Raw genomic sequence first — 27504 nt, forward strand, 5'->3', positions numbered from 1 at the left:
TCTGCCACTGAGCAACTTTATCCAGCCCCGATTAGTCACGGCAGAGGAGCGCTGAAGCCCTGACATCTCCGCGCTTCCCTGCACTGCACCGAAGAGCTCGCAGCGAGCAATCAGAGTCTGGAGGATGAACGTATTCTCGCTGACCAAGAGATCTATTTGTTCTGTGGAGAGATGGGTGTCTGCTGCCACACGGATATATGTGTGGAGGATCACTCGACTCCCAGACCCCATTTGGGATTCGTAAGACACATTCAAAATAGATGAAGAAACCTAATTCACTCCCGTGATCTGGTTTTGAAACCATAATGCTGGTAACTAACAGACATCTCTCTGTGTGGTCAGAGCTTCACCAGCTCTAATAAGCTTCTAGAAAACTCTTTGTTTTTTTTGGTCTTTAGACAAATACATGAATTGGCATTTACAATCTGAGTCTGAGACGGGATTTAAAAAGCTTTGGAGACGTGGCTGTTTGTCTGAGCCAGACGACGAAATACAAAGTTCAAGCATTCAGGCCTCGGGTCTCATGACTGGTGACAGCTATTTCATAATTCATTCAAAAGCGGTTGTTTTACCCAGAACTTAAGCGCCTTCAGCACACAAACAGGAAGCCAAGTCTATAGAAGAAATATGATTTTGATCTTCATTATTAACATTATTAATCCTATTACCGATACCATGAATGCACATTATTGACCTGCTTCTTCACCAGAGTCTGTGCTTTCTCGCCTCACAGGTTCCTGTGTATCCGGGTTTACCTGGACCAGACATGACCTTGAAGGCAACGACGGCCACGTATAGTACAAACAACTCAGCTGTTTGACAATGCCAGTCCAAATCTAGCTCATGACATCTTAGTTGAACAAAAAAAATACGTGAGCCATTGCTAACCTTTCTGTAACAGTACTTTGTGTGTCTTGTCTTTTTCGGACTCTTGTGTAAACTTTTATTTTGGAAATCACATGTCTGCTTGTGCAGTAGTTTCAAAGGCAAATGGCTCTTGAACTCTTTAGCCAACACCCATATCTAAAGGCTGCCTGAGTCACGGTGTGCCACAATGTGGGAGGACAGCGATACCGATACCAGTCAAAAGAGTAGTGCTAACCAGGAGAAAAGGCCGGGTGGGTGTCATTTGAACTATTCAGTTCATCAGCATTGCAGAAGATCCTCTTTCCTGTCACCTGATTCACGGAATAACAAATACTAGCCACTATTGTGAGCGACGGTCATTTTACGCAAGAGTGTGGGTGTAGAAACACTGACGGTCAGGAGTAGTTTTCCCCTTTCGTATTCATTTTCTCTTTCCAATTCAGGTTGAGATTTCACATGCCGACTACAGCTGGTAATAATTACACACCATTTAATAATCTAAATCACTTTTATTAATTTAAGTTAGGTAGAGACACTAAACATTGGAACCACATTTGCTCGGCTATGGCGCAGTTTTCAGGAAATTACAAAAAAAAAAAGAAAAAAAAAACCGGCTTATGTCATACTGTCAAAATAAAAGAAATGGCAAAAATCAAGAGGTAGAGAATTTAGGCTTATCACTGTGACTGAAGGAATGAAGCCTATTGGAATGTAGTTGAAATTCAAAAACTTGTCATCCCAAAGTTTATATAAAATATTCATACATCAAATATGGTGGAGACAGTCATTTGGGATACTTGGGTATTCACAACATTTAAACATTTACATTTCACTTTAACTGGACAACGAATAGGAGAGTTAAAGTTTTACTTTGGAACGAGTAATGGAAAGCTAGTGTCTTTATTACATTTCCCTCAACCACACATCAGTGTTGGGACAGCGGTTTGCCTGGAGTTATGGCCCATGTTGTCTTTTTTTTAAACAAATAATATTGGTAACAGATACATTTACAATATAAACACCACAGAGCTCGAAAATAAAGACGAATGAGAGAAATACAAATTTATTTCCTCGCCGTTTCTCCCAAAGCGGTACATTCTGAATGTCACACATGCTCGTTCAACCCAGGACATAGACTCCCTCGTCCGCTTTGTCATTTGAGAAGTGAGTCAATACCGACCTGAAATAACTGGACAATTAAAAAAGGGACAATGCTGAGTCCCGTTACACTGGAAACTCCGGTGAAGATTTAAAACTCAGCCACAACCTGGCCTTTAAATGTCCCATTCGGAATGCGTTCGCTTCATCATCAACATAGAGTATTATGCTACATGTCTGTAACTTAAGTATTCAACGACAGAATATGGTCAACTTTAATAGTGACATTTATCTTGCGTCATTTTAAAATGGCACAAGCTTTAAATCAGAGCCTTGTTATTAAGCTGCCTGAAAAAGAGCCTCTGCTCGGGGAGACCTTGGATGGTTTGAAATGCTGCATTGAACCTCCCTACACACAGAATGCTGGCAGTGTAGAGAAAAATCTGAAATTACAGTGCATGTCTACAAAAATTAAATAAAAGTGAAAAACATTTTTTTTTACTGTTTGTACAGTAACATACTGTATATTTCCACAATGACACTAGATAAAGGCTGGTGACTACATTACGTAAATAGTTAATTATAGGATAGCTTCTCTGTATGATTTCAAAAACTAGTGACACAGTATATAGATGTTGGTTTCTTTAAAACAAACAAAACAAAAAAAAAGACAAAACAAAGTCAAATGAATCCTTTGTGTAGTACACAGCTTTCTTTGTTCCAGAGGAACAATATGGTAAACCTTTGCATTTGCTCAACGCAAGTGCACCAGTCTAGATTCAGTCTTTTCTTCTTTCCTTCCTTCCTTCCTTCCTTCTTCCCCATTTTCATCCTCAGTGGTTGTTTCCTCATGCTTGCAGGTTTATGTGCCTCTGTTCGTGTTAAAAAAACGGCGCCCCCTAGATCCCGTTCTTTGCCTCGTTGTTGTTCATGGCCTCCTTTCTCTGAGCTAGGAAGGGGTACATGCACTTGTCGGCGCCTAGGAACCGGTACATGCACACAATGGCATCGAAGGGCAGGATGCTGCGGAGACAAGACAGAGATTAGGTTAATGACAGAAGATACTCCTGTACAGTTTACAGAGTCGACAGAGTAAAGGGGGGGGGGGGGGGGGGGGGGGGTAATAGGGATGTATAGAAAGATATTATAGATTAGGAGGGAGGCTGCTCACCTTTTCATGAAGTTGACCATATAGACGATGCGAGGCGTACAGATCATGGGCTGGTCAGTGAGGATGCCCCTCATGGCCTGTTTCACACAGAACTCTGGCTTCAGGGGAGGCAGGAAAGGCTCAATCTCCTTCCTTAATGGAAAGACAACATTTATAGATTCAAAAGTCAGGGAAATAAAAATCAAAAAACGGACAAAATTCTACATTTGTTAGGAAAGCCAATTATATTTGATTGAAATCAAAATTCCCTTTTTTTTTTTTTTGTCGATCCATGAATGAAGTGGTACTGGTTAGAAAGGTGGTGAGGCTACACACAGTAACAGCGATTGCTCCAAAAGTGGAGGCACAGCAAAGCTTAAGAGCGTCCCACCTGCTGACTGCAGACATCAAACAAAGTGTGAGGACTATTAGAGCAGCAGAAGGGGGGGGGGGGGGGGGGTTAGCCCAGGTGCACCCATTAGTGAGCTTTGTCCATGGGAAAGTCTTTGTATAAGCAGAGCGCCAACCAATGGTCTACCAGTGACTTTATAATTTCTCTGTTACAACACAAACCATCAGCTGCTGCTGCGGCTTTGATCTTCAAAATGTGTTTGCGGGGCAATTTTAAATGGTGAAAATTACAGATGACAAGCTCATCCCAGGTGCTAGAAAGCTTTCAAAGAAATAGCCGCGCACACAAACACAATTACACTGGCTAACCTTATCCGGCAGCCTTTGAACATTCCCGTGTCCACCAGGTAAGGGCACACCAGAGTCATGTTGATGCCATCCTTCTCTGAGGCCTTCACCTCATGGCTCAGTGACTCGTGGAACCCGATGGCACCGAACTTACTGGCACAGTAATCCTGTGGGAATGAAGAGAGAGAACAGGTTAGCCCTGTAAAACTCTGCCCGTGCCCGCACCCAGGGACCACAGAGAACATTATCAAACATGCCCCACGGGCGCAGAGGTCTCTCCTTGCTGTTAATTATACAGCCACAAAAACCTGAGCGAGCCTGTCCGCCGTTCTACGGTTTCATTAGCATTCTTCTCCCGCGCATCAGGAGACTGCTCGGCTTGGCGGGGGAAGGTTTTGATGTGGTTCGCCATGGAAATAATCTTTTTTTGTTGTTTTTATATATAAAAGGCTTGGGCAAACACAGATGCATGTCGATAAGCATAGGGAGGATAAAGAGATTTGACTGTGTGCCCACATGACAGATGAAGGCTTTGGTTCCCTGAAATGAATGTGCAACGTCTGAAATCACAGTCGAGGCATTTCCAGGAAGCATAATAGCCGAACAAAAACTGACTCAACTTCAGTCCCTTTGAAGGGCGACTTCATCATTATGAATGAATGCTTGTACTACAAAAGCAAGCGTGCAGCTATAAAAACAAAAAAAGGCAAATGGAGTAGTGGTCCCTGAAGACTATCTGAAAATGACACCATTTTCACGCTGTTGGCTGAAATAAAACCTTCTAGGAGGGCTACCAATTTACTCCCTCTGTGGTTCGGGAGATAAATGACTCCACTTAATATTTTAATATGCTTTACAATAACAAAATGAATCCGCTCTAGGGAGATAAAAAAAAAAAAATAATACCATCGGAAAAGAAAACCAAAACGTTATCCTTTGAAAGCCGCTGTGAGCTGAATACTGAGTGAGCACAAAGTTGTTCACAAAGCAGTGATGAAGATGTCTATGTCCCTTGGGGAGCTGTCAGCTCATTCTGGCCCCGGGGCCAGAGCCCAATAGGGGCCCCCACACCCCCACTGCTGCAAATAGAGAAATCTATAAGAGGCTCCCCAATGCTCATCTGTGTCCCTTAATTTAGCGGGTGGAGGGACAACTAGAGAAAGGGGGCCTAACCTCCCCCCGGCGCAGTGTGCTAGCTGGCACGCCGAGGGCTTCGGAGAAAAAAAAGCACTGGTTTCGGACGGTGGGAACGATGGGATGTGTATGTGTTGTTGTGTATGATACTAACCTCCACTCCAGCTGTGCTGAATAAACCCAGGGAGCTGGCAACCGTGACAATGTGGCCATGATTCAGCTCCAGCATCTTGGGGAGAAACGCCTTGGTGGTCTGGGGGGGGAAGACAGAAGGGCAAAGAGAAAAAAAAAAAGAGAGGAAGGTTAGTTCACTTGTGCAGTTTGTCTGTGCCAAAGCCCTTTGATCCTCTCGGTCTCCCTCTTATTCCCCCTCTCCATCTGTTTCCCCCTTTTCTCCATGGTGATGCAGAGAGAGGCGTCTGAATGAGAATTCATAACGTGCATAAAAACAATAAAAAAAAGGTTTGAGGATCAGAATTTCTGTGGGGAGTTTTTTCCTTTGTGGTAGGTGTGAATTTGATGTAGAGGGAAGAGAAAGATGAGGGTTTTCCCCTCTTAGGTATTCAATGAACAAACAGGTGTGTGGTGTGCGCGCTGCTGTACAATCTGTTCTTTTCCCACACAGATCTGGTGCCCATGGTTGGGCCTGGCTCTAAAGACCTGGTGACAACACCAATCATAGGCCTCCGTTCACTCAACAACAATACAATCCAGCCCCTCGTCAACCCGCACAGCCTCGCGCCCTGCCCGAGCAGCAGTCAGCGGAACAATTGGCAGCGAGATGAGCAAAGAGATGAAAGAGTTTCACCGGAGTGCCACGTGAGAGCGCGAGTGGTTTCACCGGCCGGCCCATTGAGAGTTAGCGAGGTGGTGAGAAGAGCAGCCCAGCGGAGGGGATTCGGGGAGAGTTAGCGGTCGATTAACCTGTGGATCCATTCCTCATTCTGCTGACTTTGGACTCAGCATGAGCCAATCAGCAGGTGTGACATGTGACGGCAGTGACAGGAACTGACCAATCACTCTCCCACTAGGAGGTCTACAAACAAACCAGCAGGCCTTTTGTTGGTAGCACTGCTAGATCCATACAAGCGAGATGTGCACTGCCATAGTAAAGAACAATGCATGGAGACTACAACACCCTTTTTAAATGTCAGCGAGGCAAAAACAAACGCAGACGACACCTTTATAACACAATAACATGCTGGTTACAGTATGAACTGTAAAATCGTTTTTGCGAGAGCTTTTAAGACTCACTTTGAGTTCAGGAGAATTGGGGGAGAGCATTTGTTATTACTTTTGACAGTTTAATTTCTAGTTTCCAATAATTCTGTGGTCATATAAATAAAGAGGTAACGGTTTCATTGCTTGGTACAGTATGTAAGCCTGGCCAGAGAAATGATTCAGCCTGCTTTGTAAAGACTTGCAGGCGGGGAGCACAGAGCCAGAGAGCGCTTGGTACCAGCTAGTACAGCCATGAAACCACTGGCAGGGGAGGAAAAGCCTCATTAAAACTGCTACCAGAGATTAACTGCATCGGACCTACTGACTTCTAGTGTAATCTTTACAATTTAGACATATTTGTCCTCGTGTGCCATAAATAAAACTGGAAGGAATAAGTCCGATCGACGCAGAGAAAGCCTGGTGTAAGGCAGATGACTTCACCGCTTTGAGTTTTATTTTACAGCAAGCTACAGTATAACTGATCTGACTCCGCTCCAAATATCTGTGCCTTTTCAGGACATAAATCTTCAAGTTGCGGCAATATTCAACTCATCAAATGACGGGGCCCCAAAGAGAGGGAGCGAGAGAACATGAGGCCTGGGCAAAAGCTGAGAAAGGCGTCTGCAAGCCAGAACAGCGGTGGATGATGGAGAGAGTTGCGTGCAAATGAAGCATTAACTTAAGATATGCCCATACCCGACTTATGCCAAAGTTTCCCACTCCCACAGCAACTTTCAGAGAGCAGGGAAATTACTTGATCTGGCACGATACTCTACGACTAAAGCCAACACTCGTCTGAAACTGGACACTTTTTGCTGAGTGGTCTGAAAACAACTGGAACTGATGGAGGAAAGGCTGATTCCCTCCGCTGGAGGACGGCTGGCTAAAACGTGAACAAACGTCCCATCTCTCTCCCACCCTCCCGCGATGTCCCGCTTCTCATGGCAGCTCTGGCATGTGGGTATGACCCCCGCTGACCTCTCGGACACAAAATGTGTGAAGGCAACCAGGGGCTCGTGTCTTACATCAGAGCTGCCGTAATTGGGTCTCAACGCTCCCTTGTTCCGCTAAATTACCCACCGACACAGTCGGGCCTCCTTGGCCTATGTGGGGGTGCCGTGCCCGCTGCACCCCCTAATTGGTGTGTGCCCCCAGGAGCATTTAAGCCAAACAAAGCTTCTTGCAGCTGGGGTGTCAGGCTGCATTAGTACTAACGCCTGACCAACAGGAATATGAACAAAATATTGGCCTTTGCGTCGGACCAGATGGCCATTTAATTGGGCTGACTTCTCCCTGGACGGGAAAATGAAGGAGAGGGAGAAAAACCCCTGAGCTCAAGAGCTCGTCTGATCCTACAACAGATCATGGAGTTTGAGTGGGTTGGGTTTACAGGTCATCAGGGATGATGGATGCAGATTGGTCATGTTTTGGTGGCCATGCTCGTCAATAAGCCACTGCTACAGTTGACTATACCTCAAACCCCCTGTTGGATGTACAACGGGTATCCAACTTACCTGGAAAGCAACCACATCGATAGGCCGTGGAGGAAGAGCCAATGCACTACCAACACCACGTTGTTCTCTGTTTTTAAAACACATTTTTTAAGAGGTGTTCTATCAATAAAAGCTATGTATGAATGCAGTATTGGAAGTTCAAGAAGACAAGACCAATTAGTCATAGATCACGAGATATAATATTGGTCTTCAAGGCCAACTTTATAAAGAAGACTTTCATGGCCAAATGGATTTCTTGACTTTTCTTTCTTCTTACACCCCCCCCCCCAATCCATCCTCTTGAGATGTGAACAGGTACATGCGCAGGGAAAAGCCCAAGATGGGATTAGCCGTGGCTCGCTTTCAGTGAGGAGTACAGGTGCACCAGGCCTGAGGAGGGGCCTATATAAAACCAGTCAAGTAGGACCCTTCTGCCTGGCTGCATCCTTTCTCCGACTACAGCAGGAATGCAGCCTGCAGAACTTGGCTCCTGTCGCCTGGCATCTTGTCAAGCTGATCCACAGACAAGAAACCAATTGTCAGATAAAGTGGGTCAGCAGCAGCTTACCATTACCCTCTCGCCTCGCCTGTGGATGGGAAGGCATTGCCTTCCTTCCTCTTTTCTTTCCACTGCTCTTTTCCCGCCATGTCGCTGTCGAGCGCTCTGCGCTTTCATGTAATTGCACAAGAGCGGTAGGATTTCCACGTGAGGGGAATTGCCGCTTATTGTTCACAAACCACCTGTGGGGTAACCAGCTCAAGATTCAGAGGAAGATTTCCTTTCATGTCATCTCACAAGACACACTTATCCTCAAACAACAACTCTGGTGACACTTCAGGCAAATTCCCCATCCTGTCATGAGTAACAACTGAAGCTCAAACATCACAAATCGCCAGCTGGTCCAATCAAAACGTCAAATAAAATGTTGTGAACCCCTGCCTCATAATAACCGACTGAGGGACTGAATCATAGCTGTGTGTGTGTGTGTGTGTGGCAGAGCCAGATGAACAGAGCAGGCCTCCCTTGTGACTGCCATGCAGCTGCACCCACTGCCTCCAAAATCAGGTTGGGAGGAGTCAGAGGGGCCTGTGGGGCCTGTGGAAGGACGACAGAAGAAGTGTGGGGTCTGGGCCGACTGGTACACACACACACACACACCATCCTTTTCCTGCTCACGCCTCCATCCCTGCCTCGTTCCCACTACACTGTCCAACATATGAGAACTTACAACAATACAAATCTTCCTCTCTTCATCTGAACTCCGGCCTTCCTTTTCATTATTTTCCACTCTGTGGTGCCGTTTAGATTTTGAACCTGCTGTCGTAGGAAACTGGGTGGGATGAAATGCAGGGAGGCTGAGAAGTTTTGGAGGTTGACATAGCTGCTCTTATGTCTCCCTAAGTGGCCAAACTCATTATGATGTTTTGCCAAATAGTGACTCTTGACAAGCTGAACATAATGAACACGCCTCAAGAAGAATGCTCCCCAGATAATCTCTGTTCACTGCTGAAAAATAGAAAAAGGAGAAATGACAAGCCAGGTGACTCTTTGATATGATCTCAAACTTTGTCTTCAGAAAAGAAACACTCTTTTGCAACATCCTTTTAGTGTCCGCATTCTATAAATCGCATTGAAAGCATGAACCTAAATAAATAGTTTTAAAATGTACTTGCAAGGTTGTATGATTAAGCTCTAATAGTATCATAAACTACAATTACCATTTTGTTGTTCAAAATGGAGAAAAATAAAATAAAATGTTGTGTAAAGTGCCACCTGAATGCATTGAGTAACTGTACTGTGTTTGTGTAAGAGAGGAAAGTGGACAGGTCCCTGTTAGTCTAAGCTCTATTCATCTAGCTTGTGTCTTTAATGAACCACATCCTCTCTTCTGGCTGTCGCCATTCATTAAGTCCTTCTTTCATCTGCCCCCCCCCCCCCCCACCCCTAAAGAGGAACCACACTCTCCAAAGAATATGGGAGAACACAAACACAGATGGGAGAGCACAAACACAAAACCCGATGAAAAAAATCCTAAATCTGCCACCCAACTGCTGGATCCTGACTCCAAAACCTGAATATAAAAGAATGTGGCAATGACCAGCAGAGAGGCACATGAATAGTTGAATGGAGCATCCATTAAGGAGGAAATACACAACCTGTCAGCCTGACAACACAAGAGATTTTCATGCTCAATTAGGGAGCTTCCAATCACTGTGGTTTCATGGTATCATTGAGAATGCGGTCCTCCGTGAAAAGGAGAGCCTGGGGCCAAAGCCTCAAAATGAACATCAACCCGCTTCACCAGACACGCTGCTCAATACATCGTGACAAATACAATCAAAGATGAAATTGTCAGCTTTAGAGCTATGCCACCAGGCAAAGGATACATTCTCAAAGCTTGAGCACAATCACCACAATGGTCCCGCAGAGGTGGTCGTTAATTCTGGATTGGAGGAGAGGGGCTTAAGTGCTTAACACTAAACTCTCATTCCCCTCAGTAAAGTGTCTATTAACGCATTTCCCACAAAAGCTATAACAGCACCTGGCCTGTTCAACACTGCAGCGAATGCTTCTGTGAAGTGCAACACGTTCACTCCATCAATTCCACGTTGCCTTTCAGATAAATATTTACACCGACGAAAAAGGCCCAAGGAACAGAGTTAAGAGGAAAATCTGATGCACAACAAATCACTGCCTGCCGACAAAATGTGGTGAGGTGATCCAACACGGATACCTGCGTACAGAACCCCCGCCTCCATCACGCAAGTCAGATTTGTGCGGCAGAGGAGAGGAGAGGAGAGGAGAGGGAAGGGAAGGGCTGACATACCACGAGGATCATCACTGACAAGGGCTGGCAAAGAGCAGCAAAGGCAAGCCTTAAGAAGCCAAACCTGTGACTTTCCTCTGGCAGATTGAAACTAAGCGGAGCTGATATTTGAACATGCAAGGCAACCATTTATGGACATACTTTCTCAATGCTGGAGGCACACGGACACACACACACACACACCTTTAAATCTCGAATTTGGCACACGGAACGATAAGAATATAAATAGTGATGCAAGTCAGACTCCAAACATTCCTGTGGACCTGGCATCACAGTAAACACATTCGAAACTGTGCGCACGGAAACCGAGGCAGATATATCAAACCATAATACCCGGATCCTAATAGCATAGTTTACTCGTTTCAGATGACCTCAACTCACCCAAAAGTGTGCATGGCAGTTGACCACCATGGTGCGCTCGATCAGCTCATCGGGGCACTCCAGAAGGTGATGGCCGGAGACGACGCCGGCGTTGTTGATCAGTATGTCCACCTCTCCCACCTCTCGACGCACCTTCTCAGCTGTAGAATACACACTCTCCCGCTTTCCTACATCACACACATAGGTGTAGACCTGCGGCTGGAAAGGAGGAACCTCCTCTACCCCTCCAACAGGTCCTGCAGGGGGGAAAGAGATGACCCCAAAGTGATCAATGAAAAGGTTCGTTCAGCGGGCCAGTTATTGTAACCGATTCATCTGAATTATTAAGTCAACTTAAAGATGTAAAATGATTGGTCTGCATATTAATTAATTATTTAGGGGTTATGATGCATGTTAAAATCCTTTTTTTTGTTGCACACTTTTGGAAAATAATGAGGCCACCTGAGCTGAAGGCCTATTTTTAAAATCAGCCTTGATGATCCGAGATTATGTGCAAAGATGTCTGCAAAGCACATCTTGCCATTTGAAACATTTCAGTGTGCTCATTGCAACACTCTGCCTACGATACTACTGCAACTTCTCTCCTTGAAATATAATGTTTCACTGCCTAAGCAAAACAGAACGTGACCTCGCTGAAACAGACCGTGCGTAAAAACTTGGTGACATCCCAATTGCAGTCAAAGAAAGCAGACTTACCGTCTTTGGTGATGGGAGTGTCCAGTTCGTGGTATATCTGCCGCACCATCTCCGCAGTTTCCTCATTGCTTTGGCTGTTTATGTCCCATAACACCAGTATCGCTCGTCTCCGGGCGAACTCCTTGGCGAAGAGCCGCCCGAGGCCGCTTCCAGCCCCGGTGATCACGCACACCTGTCCCGCCACGCTCTTCTCCTTTGGCCGCACAACCCACTTAGCCCCGGCAGTTACAATAGCCCAGAGCACCTTCAAAATGACCACGAAGAACTCCGCAATTATCATCATCATCTTGACCGAGCTCTCAAATCAATTCAAACAAGCGTCGGAAGCAGCGCAGGGAACGTTTCCCCCTGCAGGTAGTGGCACACCGGCAAACTTGCACCACAATGCAGAAACCCTAACAACGCTAGTGCAAGAAAAAAAAAGACCGCAACTTGAGAGAGAGTGGAAAGAGAATTCAGGTTGCTGTTAAGTCAGAGTCCAGTTGCGGTGAGTTATTAGCAGCGACCACGAACTGTTCCTCCCACTTCCTCTGCTGCTCCTCCACTCATCTCATCCTCACTCGCATCTCACTCGCTATTTATTCAGTCCTCCCATCAATGCTGGACCCAATGGGACTGAGACTTGAGCGCCTGTCAGAATGAAGCACCAGGTCCATACATTACACTCAGAGGTGATGTAACCTAAAATATTCTCCCCAGCACTAATCTGTGCCAAAGTAATTAGCGAAGCTTTCATATCTTTTTTTAAAGCCACTGCTGTTTTTATCTGTTGGCTTTTATTCGACCTATATATATTTTTATTTTTAAGTTATTTTGTTGTTCAATAGCTCATTGTTTTAGCCAATAGTTGCACCACAAGCATGTCAGATTAACTATTTTGCTGGTCTTGATTCATTTCGTGAGTTCTTTTCATCCTATTTCATAATTATTAATGGGATTGTAATAAGGATTTAAGGAACATTCAATACACTAATACCGAGTTTTTCCACCATGAAATGCCACAGATCCGACCACATGCTGCAAGTCCAGGTCAATGTCCGTCCATATGGGAAAAGCAAAACCACCGTTGTTCCTTAAATAATTCCCCGACTTGTTGGCATTTGAGCTCGTTTTTTTTAACGCAATACTGAATTAAAATCACAAATCCGTAGTCTCAGACTACCAGCAATTTACTGTCAATGATCCATTGCGATTTACTCATTGCGTAAAGTGATAATGGACCGACAATGAAAGCTACGCACCCACACACGTAACAAGGCTAAGGCAATAGTATGCCGCATGTTTCTATGGGCAAATCAATTGCAGATATTGTTTTTATTCCTAACATGAATATAATTATGATTATTAGAAAAAAAACAATAACCCAATGTAAAAAATGGTTTCACCGGTTTGCAACATTTCTTTTATTTCACGTGCGCTTACGACGTTGTGCAACGTCTTGCAGAAGCCTTTGAGATGCGTTTGCCCCCGTTTGATGGGCTTGTCTCTGGGGCAAACCACTGGAGGAAGACTTTTCAGATCCTAATGTAATACCAAAATGTAAATACTGCATTCAGTGAAAGATCATTCTAAATGTTGCTTCAGAAAAGTCGCCTAAGTATCAACAGCAACATGTAGTCTAGTAGTAAAAGCAAAGTATGCCCTTTCAATGTGAGGTTCCCTTACACAGCCATACGTTATTGATGGGAAGGCTAATATTGTGGGTTACTCACAATACTTTAGCTCTCCAAACTATATTCGCCTATAAGCTCATAAGCTTTATATGCATAGTATGTTATTTTTGCATGTCAATATATTTACATAAGATCTTGCAAAGACAAAAGTATGCTTAGCATTAAAGAAGCCCAACATGGAAAGTAAAGTGTGGCAAAACTGTACTTGGGTCTCACTTTTGAATCATATTCAATGAATTTAATGCATTTGGTCTTATGGAAAAGATGGCCTCTAAAATCAGTCGAAAACAAGTTTTTTATTTGTATTACCTTTCTTTGCATCACACTGCCTGTGTTTTAAAACCTGAAATAGATTACATTTTTTTCCAGTGAGATCCAGGATCAAGCAGAAAGGTTCAACGAATGGAACTTCCTCCTGAGACCATGGATGTAGAAAGAGAAGAGACGATCTGTGATCCTGGTCTGCAAAATGAAGTGCTTGCGCCCTCTGCCGGGTCAGCAACTACACAACACAACCATCACTTATTTCCGGTGTATATATGAATGCCATGAAATATTCAACTGATTTTAGAGCATCTTTGACTGGAGTTGATGCTATGATTTAGTCTTGTGAATGAAGAGCCTTGTTGTCCTTCGTTATTTTCCTTGTTATACTTTGTGTGTCTTATTGTGGCCTTGCCTATTTGAATTGTAGATGAAATTGTCATTGATTAATAAAAAGCATATTGTGCGGAGAATATGTCATGAATGACAGAATGAACATATTAAAATTATTTTAATGTTAGCATTCTAGTCTGTTGAAGTTTTAATACCACTTTAATACCACTGTCCAAATAAAATAAAACAAGTTCACTGAGATATGACCCCGTACATTTCCAGTACGTACCAATCACATTACAAGAAAGCACTCTAGCAACTTGATGCCACTTTTTTTTTTTGTTATATACAAAAGTATACACATTGCTTTAGAAAACGGCTGTATTGGCTTGCTAAATAAATGTACAAGTCAGGCAGCTGGAAGGACAGCCAGTTGAGGTCCTAAATCCCATAACTTGGACATGCGCAGACGAAACTATCTCTTTCTCGGTGGACGCAATGGCGGACGCAGAGTGAGTGTTTTGTGCCTTGTGAAAATCTAAGCGCATCCACTGTTAAAATAGGCATCTTTGTTCATTTTACGTCCATGATAGATTGTTTAGTTTGTATACACCGTAATCCTAGTTGTATTGTGTAGGATTGTGGTTATTTTTGTTGTTAATGTCACTTAATGGTTTCTTGTGTGTAGCCGTAGTAATACAACATGGCTTTCTCTACCGCCTCCCTGCACTCAATAGGAAGGTAGCTAAAGTGCCATATAGAAGAACAAAGTTAAGAATCAACTATATGTCGTTGATTTTCGTGCTGCTGTTAATGTTTCCAAGACATGTCGGCTAGTCTTCGTTGGAGTGAGACAACACACTGTGTATGGGAGCCGGTAAATGACCAGTTAGCATGCTAGCATCTTCCAACGACGATGAGTTTTTGGATCATTTTAACTAAACCGTATGGGAATTCTCGGTTTTTGTCATTGTGTTTCAAATTGTTCATAACGTCGTGTTTGTCTCCAACAGAAAAAAAGTGCAGGCGGTCCCTGAGAGCCTTTTGAAAAGGCGAAAGGCCTATGCCACCATGAAGGCCATGCGTGTCAAGAAGATGCTGTCTGAGAAAAAGGTACGTGTCCAGCGTGTGTATTGGGCTCTAAAAATGAGTGTTTTTGACTAGTTTATGTAAATGAGTTCCATCAAATATCTCCCTGAATTCGTTATTTCTAATGTTTTCTCAGGACCGCAAAGTGACTATACATGCTTTATCTTTGGAATGTAGTTGATGATGCTCAACTTTTTTCCCCATCTTATCGACAATGGTGAATACTGACTGAAACTAAGCCAGTTTGGTCTGAAACCACATTCCTTTGTACAGCAGTGTCCAGTATTTACACATCTATTTTGAGTTTTAATTGAATTGCTCCAATGTTCTTGATTTGGATTTAATCTATGAAGACTAGTTTCATTACATTAGTCATTTAGCAGACGCTTTCATCCAAGCAACTTACAATTCAGATTCTATCACATTTCTGTGTATTAGGCTCTAAAAATAAGTAGTTTTCACTCGTTTGTCAATGGGTTCATCAATTATCGCCCTGAATGATCATTTGTTATTCCTAATGTTTTCTCAGGACCGCAAAGTGACCAGGAAGCTCATCTACAAGAGGGCTGAGAAGTACCACAAGGAGTACAGGCAGATGTACAGGCGTGAGGTTCGCCTGGGCCGTACTGCTCGCAAAGTGGGAAACTACTACGTGCCTGCTGAGCCCAAACTTGCCTTTGTTGTCAGGATCAGAGGGTGAGTATTGCCCAGCCAGTGTCTTATCTGTGCAGACTTGTACCGCATGGCAGACTAACCCTATTCAGTAACATTTACATGGATTAGTAGATTTCCAATAAGACATGATGCTCAAGCTGTTAACGTGGATCAGTTATAGCACCAGTGTATATTCCTGCTCACATTCTGTGTTGCCTGTTTGCTAATTATAAATGCCGTTTCTATGTTACGACCGTGGCTATGTCTTGCATGCTACTCGTGAATTGCTTCAAGCTCTTCTGTATATAGTGGTATGGGAACGTGTAGTAGTTGAGCCTCTTTTTACAAGACTGCTATGGTAAATATTTAGTTGGGGGTGTGAGCTGCTGTTAAGGCATTTTCATTCATTGCCAAAATTTGGTTACTTTAGCAATCCATGTAAATGTACTGTCTGCAAATACGTTGCCCGTTGTATGGTTAATGATGAACAATTCTTTCCCCGACTTATCGACTATGATGATACATTCATGCAAAATAAGCCAATTTATTCTGAAACCACAATCGACGGAATTGATGAACACTCTACATTGATGCTAAGCTATATGCTAATCATTGTCGTCCTGTTTGTTTTCCAGTATCAATGGTGTCAGCCCCAAGGTCCGCAAAGTTCTGCAGCTGATGCGTCTGCGCCAGATCTTCAATGGTGTGTTCGTCAGACTGAACAAGGCTTCCATCAACATGCTCAGGATTGCCGAGCCTTACATCGCTTGGGGGTAATTAAGGCGATATCACTGACCTCATAATAGACTCACTTCATTGTGTGCTGAAATCAACATGTACTAGTGACTATACATTTATCTTTGGAATGTGGTTGATGATGCTCAACTTTTTTCCCCATCTTATCGACAATGGTGAATACTGACTGAAACTAAGCCAGTTTGGTCTGAAACCACATTCCTTGATACAGCAGTGCACAGTATTTACACATCTATTCTGAGGACGTTTTAAGTTAATTGCTCCAATATTCTTGGTTTGGATTTAATCTATGAAGACTAGTTGTGTGACTGTCTTGATAGACAGTTTTAACAGGAACTGTAGCTGAAAGATTAGTAGAGTGCAGTTGGTTGTACATGCTCCACATACCAGGCGTGCAACAGATCATACAACTCAAGATTCAATTGTAACACGGTTTTGGATAGGATCAGCACTAAAGGAAAAAAATGGCGCAAATATAACTTTGTGACGCCTCAATCATGCGTTTTGTCATCTATAGTAGTTAGTTCCATTAAAAACACACAATTCAAATGTTTAGGACATAAGACTTTGTATTGATTAAAAACAATCAAGTGTTTGGATGTTAAACAGGTCATAATTTGCTCTAATATCAATCTTTTGCTGTAAAAACATCTTCTAAAACTATTTGTCGAACTACATTTTACAAGATATAATTTGGACATATGGTGAAATTATAATTAATCAATCCATATGGACTATACTTTCTATAACACCCATAAGCAAATCCTCCTGTTTGGCAAACTACATTGCTCAGATCTGATTTGAGCTCATTTCATAACGGTGTATACCTGTTGGTGGACCCCCAGATACCCCAACCTGAAGTCAGTGCGTGAGCTCATCTACAAACGTGGACATGGCAGGATGAGGAAACAGCGCATTGCCCTCTCAGACAACGCTCTGGTGGAGAAGGCCCTCGGTATGTAAACTTCATTCTTATGTGCCGGCGACAGGCATGGAGCCAGAGGCATTGTGTTTTTGGGTTGCCTGTCTGTTTGGTCCATTCTCTTGAATGCAATATCTCAGGAACGTCAAGAAATCGTCTTCAAATTTAGCACGAACGTCCACCTGGACTCGAGGATGAACTGACTTTAGGTGGTTAATGATGCACACTTTTTTCCCCGTCTTATCGACCATGGTGAAAAAACTGAAAACTAAGCCAGTTGATTCTGAAACCACAAGTCAGTCCAACAGTGACTCGAACATGAGGATGTATTTTACTTCTTGTTGGCAGACTCTTACTCATCAGACTTGTTTACTTCGACCGAACTTTGTCACAAAGCAAGATATATTTGTTGAGCTTTAAGAGTGTCTGAACTTGCAGTATAACTTGGTAGATATCTTAAATGTTTGGATACAATAATCTCCAGTCTGGGTAAAAAAAAGTCGTCCAATATACACATGTTCCCGGTTTATACGCTCACTTCACTGATGTATTTTTAAGTGAAAGTCGTTGAATGTGCCAAAAGCTATGCAGTTCAATTTGTTAAGCCCATTGCGTTTTGATCCTCAGGCAAATATGGCATCATCTGTGTTGAAGACCTCATCCATGAGATTTACACAGTTGGAAAGAACTTCAAGCCCGCCAACAACTTCCTGTGGCCCTTCAAGCTGTCGTCACCCCGCGGCGGTATGCACAAGAAGACTACTCACTTTGTGGAGGGAGGAGATGCCGGCAACAGGGAGGACCAGATCAACAGAATGATCAGGACGATGAACTAAAGTTATGGTGAGTTGTAGGAATGTCGTAGGGAAGTATAAATGGCTTATTAGCTGTGGTTAATGATGCATAATCTTTTTTCCCCATCTTATCGACTATGGTGAAAACCAGCTGAAATTAAGCCAATTATGTCTGAAACCACATCTTAGCCATTCAACTTCAAATTGTCTAGCACATATGCTTCAGTCTGCAAGACAAATTACATCCAATAAGGAAATATGGTAATTATTTTATTGCCAAATATATCTTCTAGTCTTTTATTGGAAACAAATCGTCCACCTTGTCACAAACTGTTCCAATAACATACTTTAAAAGGAACATGAAATGAACATTGTGTAACTTGTTGACCTTATTTATTGTACATTGTTTTGTATCAAATCCAGACCACTTGACTTTATCCATTTATAATGTGTTTTTTGGTCTTTTTCAGGTTTTCAAGGACTCGAACTGTACAATAAAAACTTGGGACAAAAACCTGTCTTATTCTGTTTATTGTCATTGTACCAGTTTTCTTTCATCAATATGCCATCTCATGCATAGAATAGCTCAATTTATATAAAAAAAAAAAAGTTTACAGTGGTGGTGTTTTTAGTCTTTACCGCAAAGTAATAAGCTCATTATTGATCCCGAGCAGGACGAGTGGAGGACCATATGAACAAATATAAAACATCAGTATTGCACATAAATAACAGAAATTGTAAAATTAAAAGAATCTTAAAAAGGCGGGACATAAAAGGAAAAATAAAACAAGTTTCAAAACCTGCATACTGGGTAACTGTCTTCATGAAGCGTGTTGCCATGGTGCCTCTGACTCGGTTGCACTCAGGGCGGTCAGCTGTATCTTAGCGGCGCTTCTCGGTGATGTGTAGCCTCTGCACGAGTTCGCCGTAAAAACGGCCACGTGTCGTATATTTGGTCTGTAACCACGTCTTGTCTTTAACGTATCGTACGGCAGTTCCACCATGATGACTGTTCAGGTTCATCCGTCGCTACCTGCCGCAGAGGCGTTAACACCGGAGGGGAGCTCGTATTACGCACAGCGCGGCCCTGACGCGGCTAGATATCGAGCGTTCAGGAACTATGTGATCGGGGCTGCTGGAGGACAAAATAACACCATGGTGAAACTGCCTGCGATACAACCCTTGAGCAGTAAGTAAGCGTGCGACATATACCTGCTGAATTCATTCAGATGTTTCCATCAAATTAATGCCGAGCACCGTTCGTCTCTGTTGTAGAGCCCAGGGAGTGGAACGCCTTGGTTAACGGCTTTATAGTTGGAGGGTAAGATGTGTTAGCATTTTGACATCACCTTGCGTCCTGATGCTACGCACTCCATTTTCATTATGCGTGTCCTGCGTTTGGCTTCTACTTGACCAGCTGTGTCAGCAAATATGTTAGTCTGACACATGGGTATAAGTAGTTGCACATAAAAGCACAATATATAGATGTTTTTAGTGGTAATACACTTTATAGCATCTAAGGATAAAAACACAAATGGCACACTGCCATTATTCTGGGTTCGTATTCACCTTTAGAGTCCATGTGTGCTGCTGTTATTTCTTTAATCTGTAGGTCACCTAACTTGGCCAGTGAGGTCAGACTGGAACCGGAGAACAATGAGCTGAAGGACATCTGTGGGAGACACTTTCTTTTTGATAAACAGTGTAAGAATCACACAATAAGAATTTTTCACTTTCACTATTACATTTCAGAGTATTTATAGGATTATCTTTATTTTTAAATTGATGAATTTACCTAAAATAATTGAGTTGGATACACATTGAATTTGAGGCTATTTCCTGGATTGTAACCGGCCTGCCAGTAGGTGGAGTTGTCCTCATTCATAATGAGCACAGGTCTCATTTCAGTGACTGCATGTGTAACGCTGATCGTAAGCTATTCGTATCTTTGAAAGCAAGACATTTGCCATTTTGCATACATAGACTTTTTGATTTACCTTTTTAGAAAATGATTGTCTTAAGATCAGATGTTAGTTCTGAATATCTACATCCAATTATTTTTAGGTGCAAGTTTAGAAAGGACCAGAACTGTGATTCCTCAGCTGTCAAGAAACTACCATGTGCACAGACCTGGCAACCTGCATCCCTTCAGCCTCTCCAAGGAGCTTTCCCACAGCCATTCAGGGCGGCCTTTCACCCTGGGGTAACCAGTGGATTAACGTCACTCAGCCCTGTAGCTGCAGCTGTACTCTTCACAGCGTATTTGTGAGGGCAGCTGCACAGATCGCAGTAATTACACTTAAGTCATATATGAAAAGAATAACAAAAATATGAACAGAGAAAAAAGTGGCCAGACAATTCATGTTTAGACACACATTATCTGTCTGTCACAAACGGAGGGGTTTCAGCCAATTGCCTGATTATAGCTAAAAGTGAATCATTGTTCGCTTCCACAATGATGAGGTCATACTAATTTATCAGTTTAGTTTGATGGCATGCTGGCTTCACTTTCACACCCTTTCACCATTTAAACAATTTGGGAGAACATGCATATCTTCTCCTTTTATATGAAAATAGGTGGGTCTTCTTAAAGATAGATATAAATACAATTGACTCATGCTTACACAGGAAGTAACCAAAAGCAAATACAAAGGTTATATCCCCAAATCTATATTTGCAGCCCTATGTTTCATATGTTCATAACGCCCTCCATTCTGTCTTCCAGCTACCCTGAAAGATATAAACTGAATTCAACTCCAGCCATCCTCTTTCCCTCCACTTTAGTCCTCAATGGCAGAAACACCTTCACAGTGCAAAACTGCAAGCTCAGCAGGTATTTTTGCCCTTATATAAACTAAATCACACCAGGCCAATCAATGGTTCTCTTAATTGTGTCCCACAACGATACCTCCTTTGCTTTTCCTCTGTTCTGCAGGCCTACGGTGAAGTACCCTACCACCTACAGCCTACCCAACGTTAAAGACCGTCCAAAGAGTGAGTTATCTGTGACGCTGTGAAGCCAAGAATTTGAGTATCTTCTCATCCATCCTCAGTTATTTGTTGTGGCCTTAACAGTTCTGGTCAGAATGCCCTCTGTCTGTGTAGTAAGGAGAATACAACTTTGACTGAGTGAGTGCGCACCTCTGTGTTTGTCCACACGGCTAATCTTGCATTCTGCTGCAGCAAACTGCACAATATGGGCCCATGGTGGCCAGTTATAGCTGCAAACTCAAGGACCTTTCCGACCTTTATACCGCCGCTGAACGCCTTCTTACTCTTCAGCCAATCTTGTCATGATTGTATGACGTGTATTCTACGCCGGCTTCAAGCTCTTTGCTTGTATAACGTTACATCGCCGCTTGTTTTTGAATTTGTATCGCGTCTGTTTGAGAACGCTGTATTCATTCAATCTCACAATAGTGGTCGTTGCAGACTCAGCTGGAGGACATCTGCACTCTGTGTAGTGCACCTTTTATATATTGTGATTTTTAATTGTAGTGTCTATATCGTATCATAGAGCTCATCCTAATATTCTTTCTTCTCTCCCTTCCATTCATCTTTCTTTGTCTCTTTTCCTCTCTCTCTTGCCTCTTGCCACACAGGCCAGTCCTATCCGGACCCAGTGGTCGGAGCCTCTCGCTCTTTCATCCACAGGATAACTGAGCTGTCCTCTTTAGAGGGTGAGACAGTGAGACAAGAACAGCTCAAGAAAATGAGGAAACCAAAAAAAACTCCATCATGACAATCACCGTCTTCCCAGTCACACTGGTCAAGGATCAAAACCTCTGAGTCTGTGCCAACAACATCTGAAGAAAATAAAACATTTGGGGTGCCATGGTCATTTCAGTGGCTTGTTCTGACTGCTTGTTTGTCCTCAGTGGTATTAGTTTTCTGCTTAACATGGCTGCTCTTCACATTTTGGGGTTCCTGACCTGAGTTCCTCTCTATTCCTCTCTTGTAGTATTTACTGTGGTAAATTGCAGCATTTGCTACAGACGTGGTGATGATGAATATTTTCTATTCTGACTCACAGCTGTTAGTATTTCCCCACTCAACATGGATACAAATATATTTATTTTGTCTTTCTAATGGCTTGTAATGGCTGTTATGTTATACTGCCATATTTCTCTCTGTGTCATGCATATGTTGCAGATGCCGTCACGCTTGGATCTCAATACAACACTCTTTCAAACATTGCAGTTAAGCTTTGTTAAGTAATTGGAATATTTATGTATATATTAACTAGTTTACCATTTTTGTGCCTTGTTAAATGTCTTCCTGAATTAAATACATTTATTTTTGTTATTGTTACTCCTTTTGTTAAGAACCTTTTGGTCATGATTTTTGCTCTTTAGCTTCTAGAGAGCTAGTAAGGGGAAATTTCCCTTCTTTTTGGCACATACACTGCAAATCGACTAGTGCGGTAATCAGAATGCCTAAAAGATTGCGATGAAACATAATCTGCATTCCAGATCTACAAAACAGATACAAAACTGTGCCCCCAGATCCCAGAATGTGGTACTTTCCCACATAATGCATTGTTTTGTTGCTGTATGGAGGGCAGCTCATGTCTCTGAATAGTCTTGTTCATTGTATTTGACAAAGACAGCAGTCATAATCTTTTTTGTTAAGAGAGAAATGAGGACTTCATTATTATTTGAAGATGCAGCAGCTGCAGTCATCGTGCTTGTTTAACATGTAATAATTCAATCAGGACAAAAGTTGGACTCGTTATATCATGTCTTCCATGAAAGAATTTGTATCCCTGTTGTCATAGTGTGAATAACTAAAGCAGAAATACAGGAGACATGATTTAATGTGTGAATTAAAGTCATTCATTTTAGATGATTGACCTGTTGCCACCTGAGTGTGAATGGCAGATGATAGAAAATGTCATGCATGTCAAAAAAAATGCAATGAAAAAAGTCTTTGGAGTATGTCATTGAATATTAATGAAACAAGTCATGGTATAGTACGTAGAAAAATGGCATAAAAAAAGTCATTGTAAAATATGTCAATACAAATGAATGAAAACACTATAGCATGTTGAATAATGCCATAAATAGTCAAATTATAGTATTCAGAAATTAAAAAGTCAGTGTAATTTGTCAAAAAGTTTCATGAAAAAGTCATAGTATGTCATGTTGAATGATGCCATGAAATAAAGAAAAATGTGAGTATTTTGAAATCTTTCATTAAAAAAGTCATTGTATACCATGTCGAAAAATTAAGGAAGTCATAGCATGTCGAAAAATGGAATGAAAAAAAGTCATAATATATAGCGTGTCGAAACATTTTATGAAAAAAAGTCACAGTACAGCATGTCGAAAAATGTATTGAAAATAATGCAATAGTAGTTAGAGTATAGCATGTTCATTATCTTAATAAAAAGTCAGTCAAAAATGTTTTGAAAAAAGTGATAGGATATCATGGTGAATGATGCTATGAAATAAAGTAAAATTATAGTATTTTTAAATCTTTCATGAAAAAAGTCATAGTATAGCATGTCAAAGAATTTAATGAAAAAAAGTCAGTGTACCATGTCAAAAATATGTTGAATATTTTGAATATTTTAATGAAACAAAAACGGTCATAGTATAGCATGTCGAAAAAAGCCTAAAAAATGGTCAAAGTATAGCATGTCGATAAAAGTAAAAAAAAAACGGTCATAGTATAGCATGTCGAAAAAAGTCAAAAACGGTCATAGTATAGCATGTCGAAAAAAGTCAAAAACGGTCATAGTACAGCATGTCGATAAAAGTCTCAAACGGTCATAGTATAGCATGTTGAAAAAAGTCTCAAACGGTCATAGTATAGCATGTTGAAAAAAGTCAAAAACGGTCATAGTATAGCATGTTGAAAAAAGTCAAAAACGGTCATAGTATAACATGTTGAAAAAAGTCAAAACGGTCATAGTATAGCATGTCGAAAAAAGTCAAAAACGGTCATAGTATAGCATGTTGAAAAAAGTCAAAAACGGTCATAGTATAGCATGTCGAAAAAAGTCAAAAACGGTCATAGTATAACATGTCGAAAAAAGTCTCAAACGGTCATAGTATAGCATGTCGAAAAAAGTCAAAAACAGTCATAGTACAGCATGTCGATAAAAGTCTCAAACGGTCATAGTATAGCATGTCGAAAAAAGTCAAAAACGGTCATAGTATAGCATGTCGAAAAAAGTAAAAAAAAACGGGCATATTATAGCATGTCGAAAAAAGTCAAAAACAGTCATAGTACAGCATGTCGATAAAAGTCTCAAACGGTCATAGTATAGCATGTTGAAAAAAGTCTCAAACGGTCATAGTATAGCATGTCGAAAAAAGTAAAAAAAAACGGTCATAGTATAGCATGTCGAAAAAAGTCAAAAACGGTCATAGTATAGCATGTCGAAAAAAGTCTCAAACGGTCATAGTATAGCATGTTGAAAAAAGTCTCAAACGGTCATAGTATAGCATGTTGAAAAAAGTCAAAACCGGTCATAGTATAACATGTCGAAAAAAGTCAAAAACGGTCATAGTATAGCATGTCGAAAAAAGTCAAAAACGGTCATAGTATAGCACGTCAATAAAAGTCAAAAACGGTCATAGTATAGCATGTCGATAAAAGTCAAAACGGTCATAGTATAGCATGTCGAAAAAAGTCAAAAACGGTCATAGTATAGCATGGCGAAAAAAGTCTCAAACGGTCATAGTATAGCATGTTGAAAAAAGTCTCAAACGGTCATAGTATAGCATGTTGAAAAAAGTCAAAACCGGTCATAGTATAACATGTCGAAAAAAGTCAAAAACGGTCATAGTATAGCATGTCGAAAAAAGTCAAAAAACGGTCATAGTATAGCATGTCGAAAAAAGTCAAAAACGGTCATAATATAGCATGTCGAAAAAAGTCAAAAAAAACGGGCATAGTATAGCATGTCGAAAAAAGTCAAAAACAGTCATAGTACAGCATGTCGAAAAAAGTCAAAAAAAACGGTCATAGTATAGCATGTCGAAAAAAGTAAAAAACGGTCATAGTATAGCATGTCGAAAAAAGTCTCAAACGGTCATAGTATAGCATGTTGAAAAAAGTCTCAAACGGTCATAGTATAGCATGTTGAAAAAAGTCAAAACCGGTCATAGTACAGCATGTCGATAAAAGTCTCAAACGGTCATAGTATAGCATGTTGAAAAAAGTCAAAAACGGTCATAGTATAGCATGTTGAAAAAAGTCAAAAACGGTCATAGTATAACATGTCGAAAAAAGTCTCAAACGGTCATAGTATAGCATGTCGAAAAAAGTCTCAAACGGTCATAGTATAGCATGTTGAAAAAAGTAAAAAACGGTCATAGTATAGCATGTCGAAAAAAGTAAAAAACGGTCATAGTATAGCATGTCGAAAAAAGTCTCAAACGGTCATAGTATAGCATGTTGAAAAAAGTCTCAAACGGTCATAGTATAGCATGTTGAAAAAAGTCAAAACCGGTCATAGTACAGCATGTCGATAAAAGTCTCAAACGGTCATAGTATAGCATGTTGAAAAAAGTCAAAAACGGTCATAGTATAGCATGTTGAAAAAAGTCAAAAACGGTCATAGTATAACATGTCGAAAAAAGTCTCAAACGGTCATAGTATAGCATGTCGAAAAAAGTCTCAAACGGTCATAGTATAGCATGTTGAAAAAAATCAAAAACGGTCATAGTATAGCATGTCGAAAAAAGTCAAAAACGGTCATAGTATAGCATGTCGAAAAAAGTCAAAAACGGTCATAGTATAGCATGTCGAAAAAGGTAAAAAAAAACGGTCATAGTATAGCATGTCGAAAAAAGTCAAAAAAAACGGTCATAGTATAGCATGTCGAAAAAAGTCTCAAACGGTCATAGTATAGCACGTCAATAAAAGTCAAAAACGGTCATAGTATAGCATGTCGATAAAAGTCAAAAACGGTCATAGTATAGCATGTCGAAAAAAGTCAAAAAAAACGGTCATAGTATAGCATGTCGAAAAAAGTCTCAAACGGTCATAGTATAGCACGTCAATAAAAGTCAAAAACGGTCATAGTATAGCATGTCGATAAAAGTCAAAACGGTCATAGTATAGCATGTCGAAAAAAGTCAAAAAAACGGTCATAGTATAGCATGTCGAAAAAAGTAAAAAAAAACGGTCATAGTATAGCATGTCGAAAAAAGTCAAAAACGGTCATAGTATAGCATGGCGAAAAAAGTCTCAAACGGTCATAGTATAGCATGTTGAAAAAAGTCTCAAACGGTCATAGTATAGCATGTTGAAAAAAGTCAAAACCGGTCATAGTATAACATGTCGAAAAAAGTCAAAAACGGTCATAGTATAGCATGTCGAAAAAAGTCAAAAAAACGGTCATAGTATAGCATGTCGAAAAAAGTCAAAAACGGTCATAATATAGCATGTCGAAAAAAGTCAAAAAAAACGGGCATAGTATAGCATGTCGAAAAAAGTCAAAAACAGTCATAGTACAGCATGTCGAAAAAAGTCAAAAAAAACGGTCATAGTATAGCATGTCGAAAAAAGTAAAAAACGGTCATAGTATAGCATGTCGAAAAAAGTCTCAAACGGTCATAGTATAGCATGTTGAAAAAAGTCTCAAACGGTCATAGTATAGCATGTTGAAAAAAGTCAAAACCGGTCATAGTACAGCATGTCGATAAAAGTCTCAAACGGTCATAGTATAGCATGTTGAAAAAAGTCAAAAACGGTCATAGTATAGCATGTTGAAAAAAGTCAAAAACGGTCATAGTATAACATGTCGAAAAAAGTCTCAAACGGTCATAGTATAGCATGTCGAAAAAAGTCTCAAACGGTCATAGTATAGCATGTTGAAAAAAGTAAAAAACGGTCATAGTATAGCATGTCGAAAAAAGTAAAAAACGGTCATAGTATAGCATGTCGAAAAAAGTCTCAAACGGTCATAGTATAGCATGTTGAAAAAAGTCTCAAACGGTCATAGTATAGCATGTTGAAAAAAGTCAAAACCGGTCATAGTACAGCATGTCGATAAAAGTCTCAAACGGTCATAGTATAGCATGTTGAAAAAAGTCAAAAACGGTCATAGTATAGCATGTTGAAAAAAGTCAAAAACGGTCATAGTATAACATGTCGAAAAAAGTCTCAAACGGTCATAGTATAGCATGTCGAAAAAAGTCTCAAACGGTCATAGTATAGCATGTCGAAAAAAATCAAAAACGGTCATAGTATAGCATGTAGAAAAAAGTCAAAAACGGTCATAGTATAGCATGTCGAAAAAAGTCAAAAACGGTCATAGTATAGCATGTCGAAAAAAGTAAAAAAAAACGGTCATAGTATAGCATGTCGAAAAAAGTCAAAAAAAACGGTCATAGTATAGCATGTCGAAAAAAGTCTCAAACGGTCATAGTATAGCACGTCAATAAAAGTCAAAAACGGTCATAGTATAGCATGTCGATAAAAGTCAAAAACGGTCA

At 41.1% G+C, this 27504-nt stretch overlaps 3 protein-coding genes across 3 annotated transcripts; 2 read left to right on the forward strand and 1 right to left on the reverse strand.

Annotated features, from left to right (window-relative positions):
• Nucleotides 1–1362: 1362 nt before the first annotated feature.
• rdh10a (retinol dehydrogenase 10a) lies at nt 1363–12104 on the reverse strand. Its single transcript, XM_079291561.1, has 6 exons — nt 11568–12104; nt 10872–11107; nt 5103–5201; nt 3836–3981; nt 3137–3268; nt 1363–2988 (listed from the first exon to the last, which is right to left on the reverse strand). Exons 1-6 carry the CDS (start codon nt 11851–11853, stop codon nt 2865–2867), a joined length of 1023 nt encoding a protein of 340 aa, XP_079147687.1. The 5' UTR covers nt 11854–12104; the 3' UTR covers nt 1363–2864.
• Nucleotides 12105–14310: 2206 nt separating this feature from the next.
• Nucleotides 14311–18580, forward strand: rpl7 (ribosomal protein L7). The gene is made up of 7 exons (XM_079292595.1): nt 14311–14349; nt 14851–14950; nt 15456–15622; nt 16216–16353; nt 17182–17291; nt 17886–18101; nt 18523–18580. Exons 1-6 carry the CDS (start codon nt 14336–14338, stop codon nt 18092–18094), a joined length of 738 nt encoding a protein of 245 aa, XP_079148721.1. The 5' UTR covers nt 14311–14335; the 3' UTR covers nt 18095–18101; nt 18523–18580.
• A 452-nt stretch (nt 18581–19032) lies between these two features.
• Nucleotides 19033–22359, forward strand: cUnh8orf89 (chromosome Un C8orf89 homolog). The gene is made up of 7 exons (XM_079292212.1): nt 19033–19241; nt 19328–19373; nt 19665–19756; nt 20117–20255; nt 20778–20885; nt 20988–21046; nt 21655–22359. The coding sequence occupies exons 1-7, from the start codon at nt 19055–19057 to the stop codon at nt 21792–21794; spliced, it is 771 nt and encodes a 256-aa protein (XP_079148338.1). The 5' UTR covers nt 19033–19054; the 3' UTR covers nt 21795–22359.
• Nucleotides 22360–27504: the final 5145 nt, after the last annotated feature.

The sequence above is a fragment of the Melanostigma gelatinosum genome, assembly GCF_949748355.1.
Source record: "Melanostigma gelatinosum genome assembly, chromosome: 20".
NCBI classification, from domain to species: domain Eukaryota; kingdom Metazoa; phylum Chordata; class Actinopteri; order Perciformes; family Zoarcidae; genus Melanostigma; species Melanostigma gelatinosum.

Excerpts from the sequence above, each read along its gene's own strand:
- rdh10a (XM_079291561.1), bottom strand. The coding sequence starts at position 11,853 with ATGATGATGATAATTGCGGAGTTCTTCGTGGTCATTTTGAAGGTGCTC. Across the intron at positions 11,108-11,567 it reads CACTCCCATCACCAAAGACG|GACCTGTTGGAGGGGTAGAG; the intron begins GTAAGTCTGCTT and ends TCCCCCCTGCAG. Across the intron at positions 2,989-3,136 it reads ATGGTCAACTTCATGAAAAG|CATCCTGCCCTTCGATGCCA; the intron begins GTGAGCAGCCTC and ends TTGTCTCCGCAG.
- rpl7 (XM_079292595.1), top strand. Across the intron at positions 14,951-15,455 it reads AGATGCTGTCTGAGAAAAAG|GACCGCAAAGTGACCAGGAA; the intron begins GTACGTGTCCAG and ends ATGTTTTCTCAG. Across the intron at positions 17,292-17,885 it reads TCTGGTGGAGAAGGCCCTCG|GCAAATATGGCATCATCTGT; the intron begins GTATGTAAACTT and ends TTTGATCCTCAG.
- cUnh8orf89 (XM_079292212.1), top strand. The coding sequence starts at position 19,055 with ATGATGACTGTTCAGGTTCATCCGTCGCTACCTGCCGCAGAGGCGTTA. Across the intron at positions 19,374-19,664 it reads AACGGCTTTATAGTTGGAGG|GTCACCTAACTTGGCCAGTG; the intron begins GTAAGATGTGTT and ends TTTAATCTGTAG. Across the intron at positions 19,757-20,116 it reads CTTTCTTTTTGATAAACAGT|GTGCAAGTTTAGAAAGGACC; the intron begins GTAAGAATCACA and ends AATTATTTTTAG.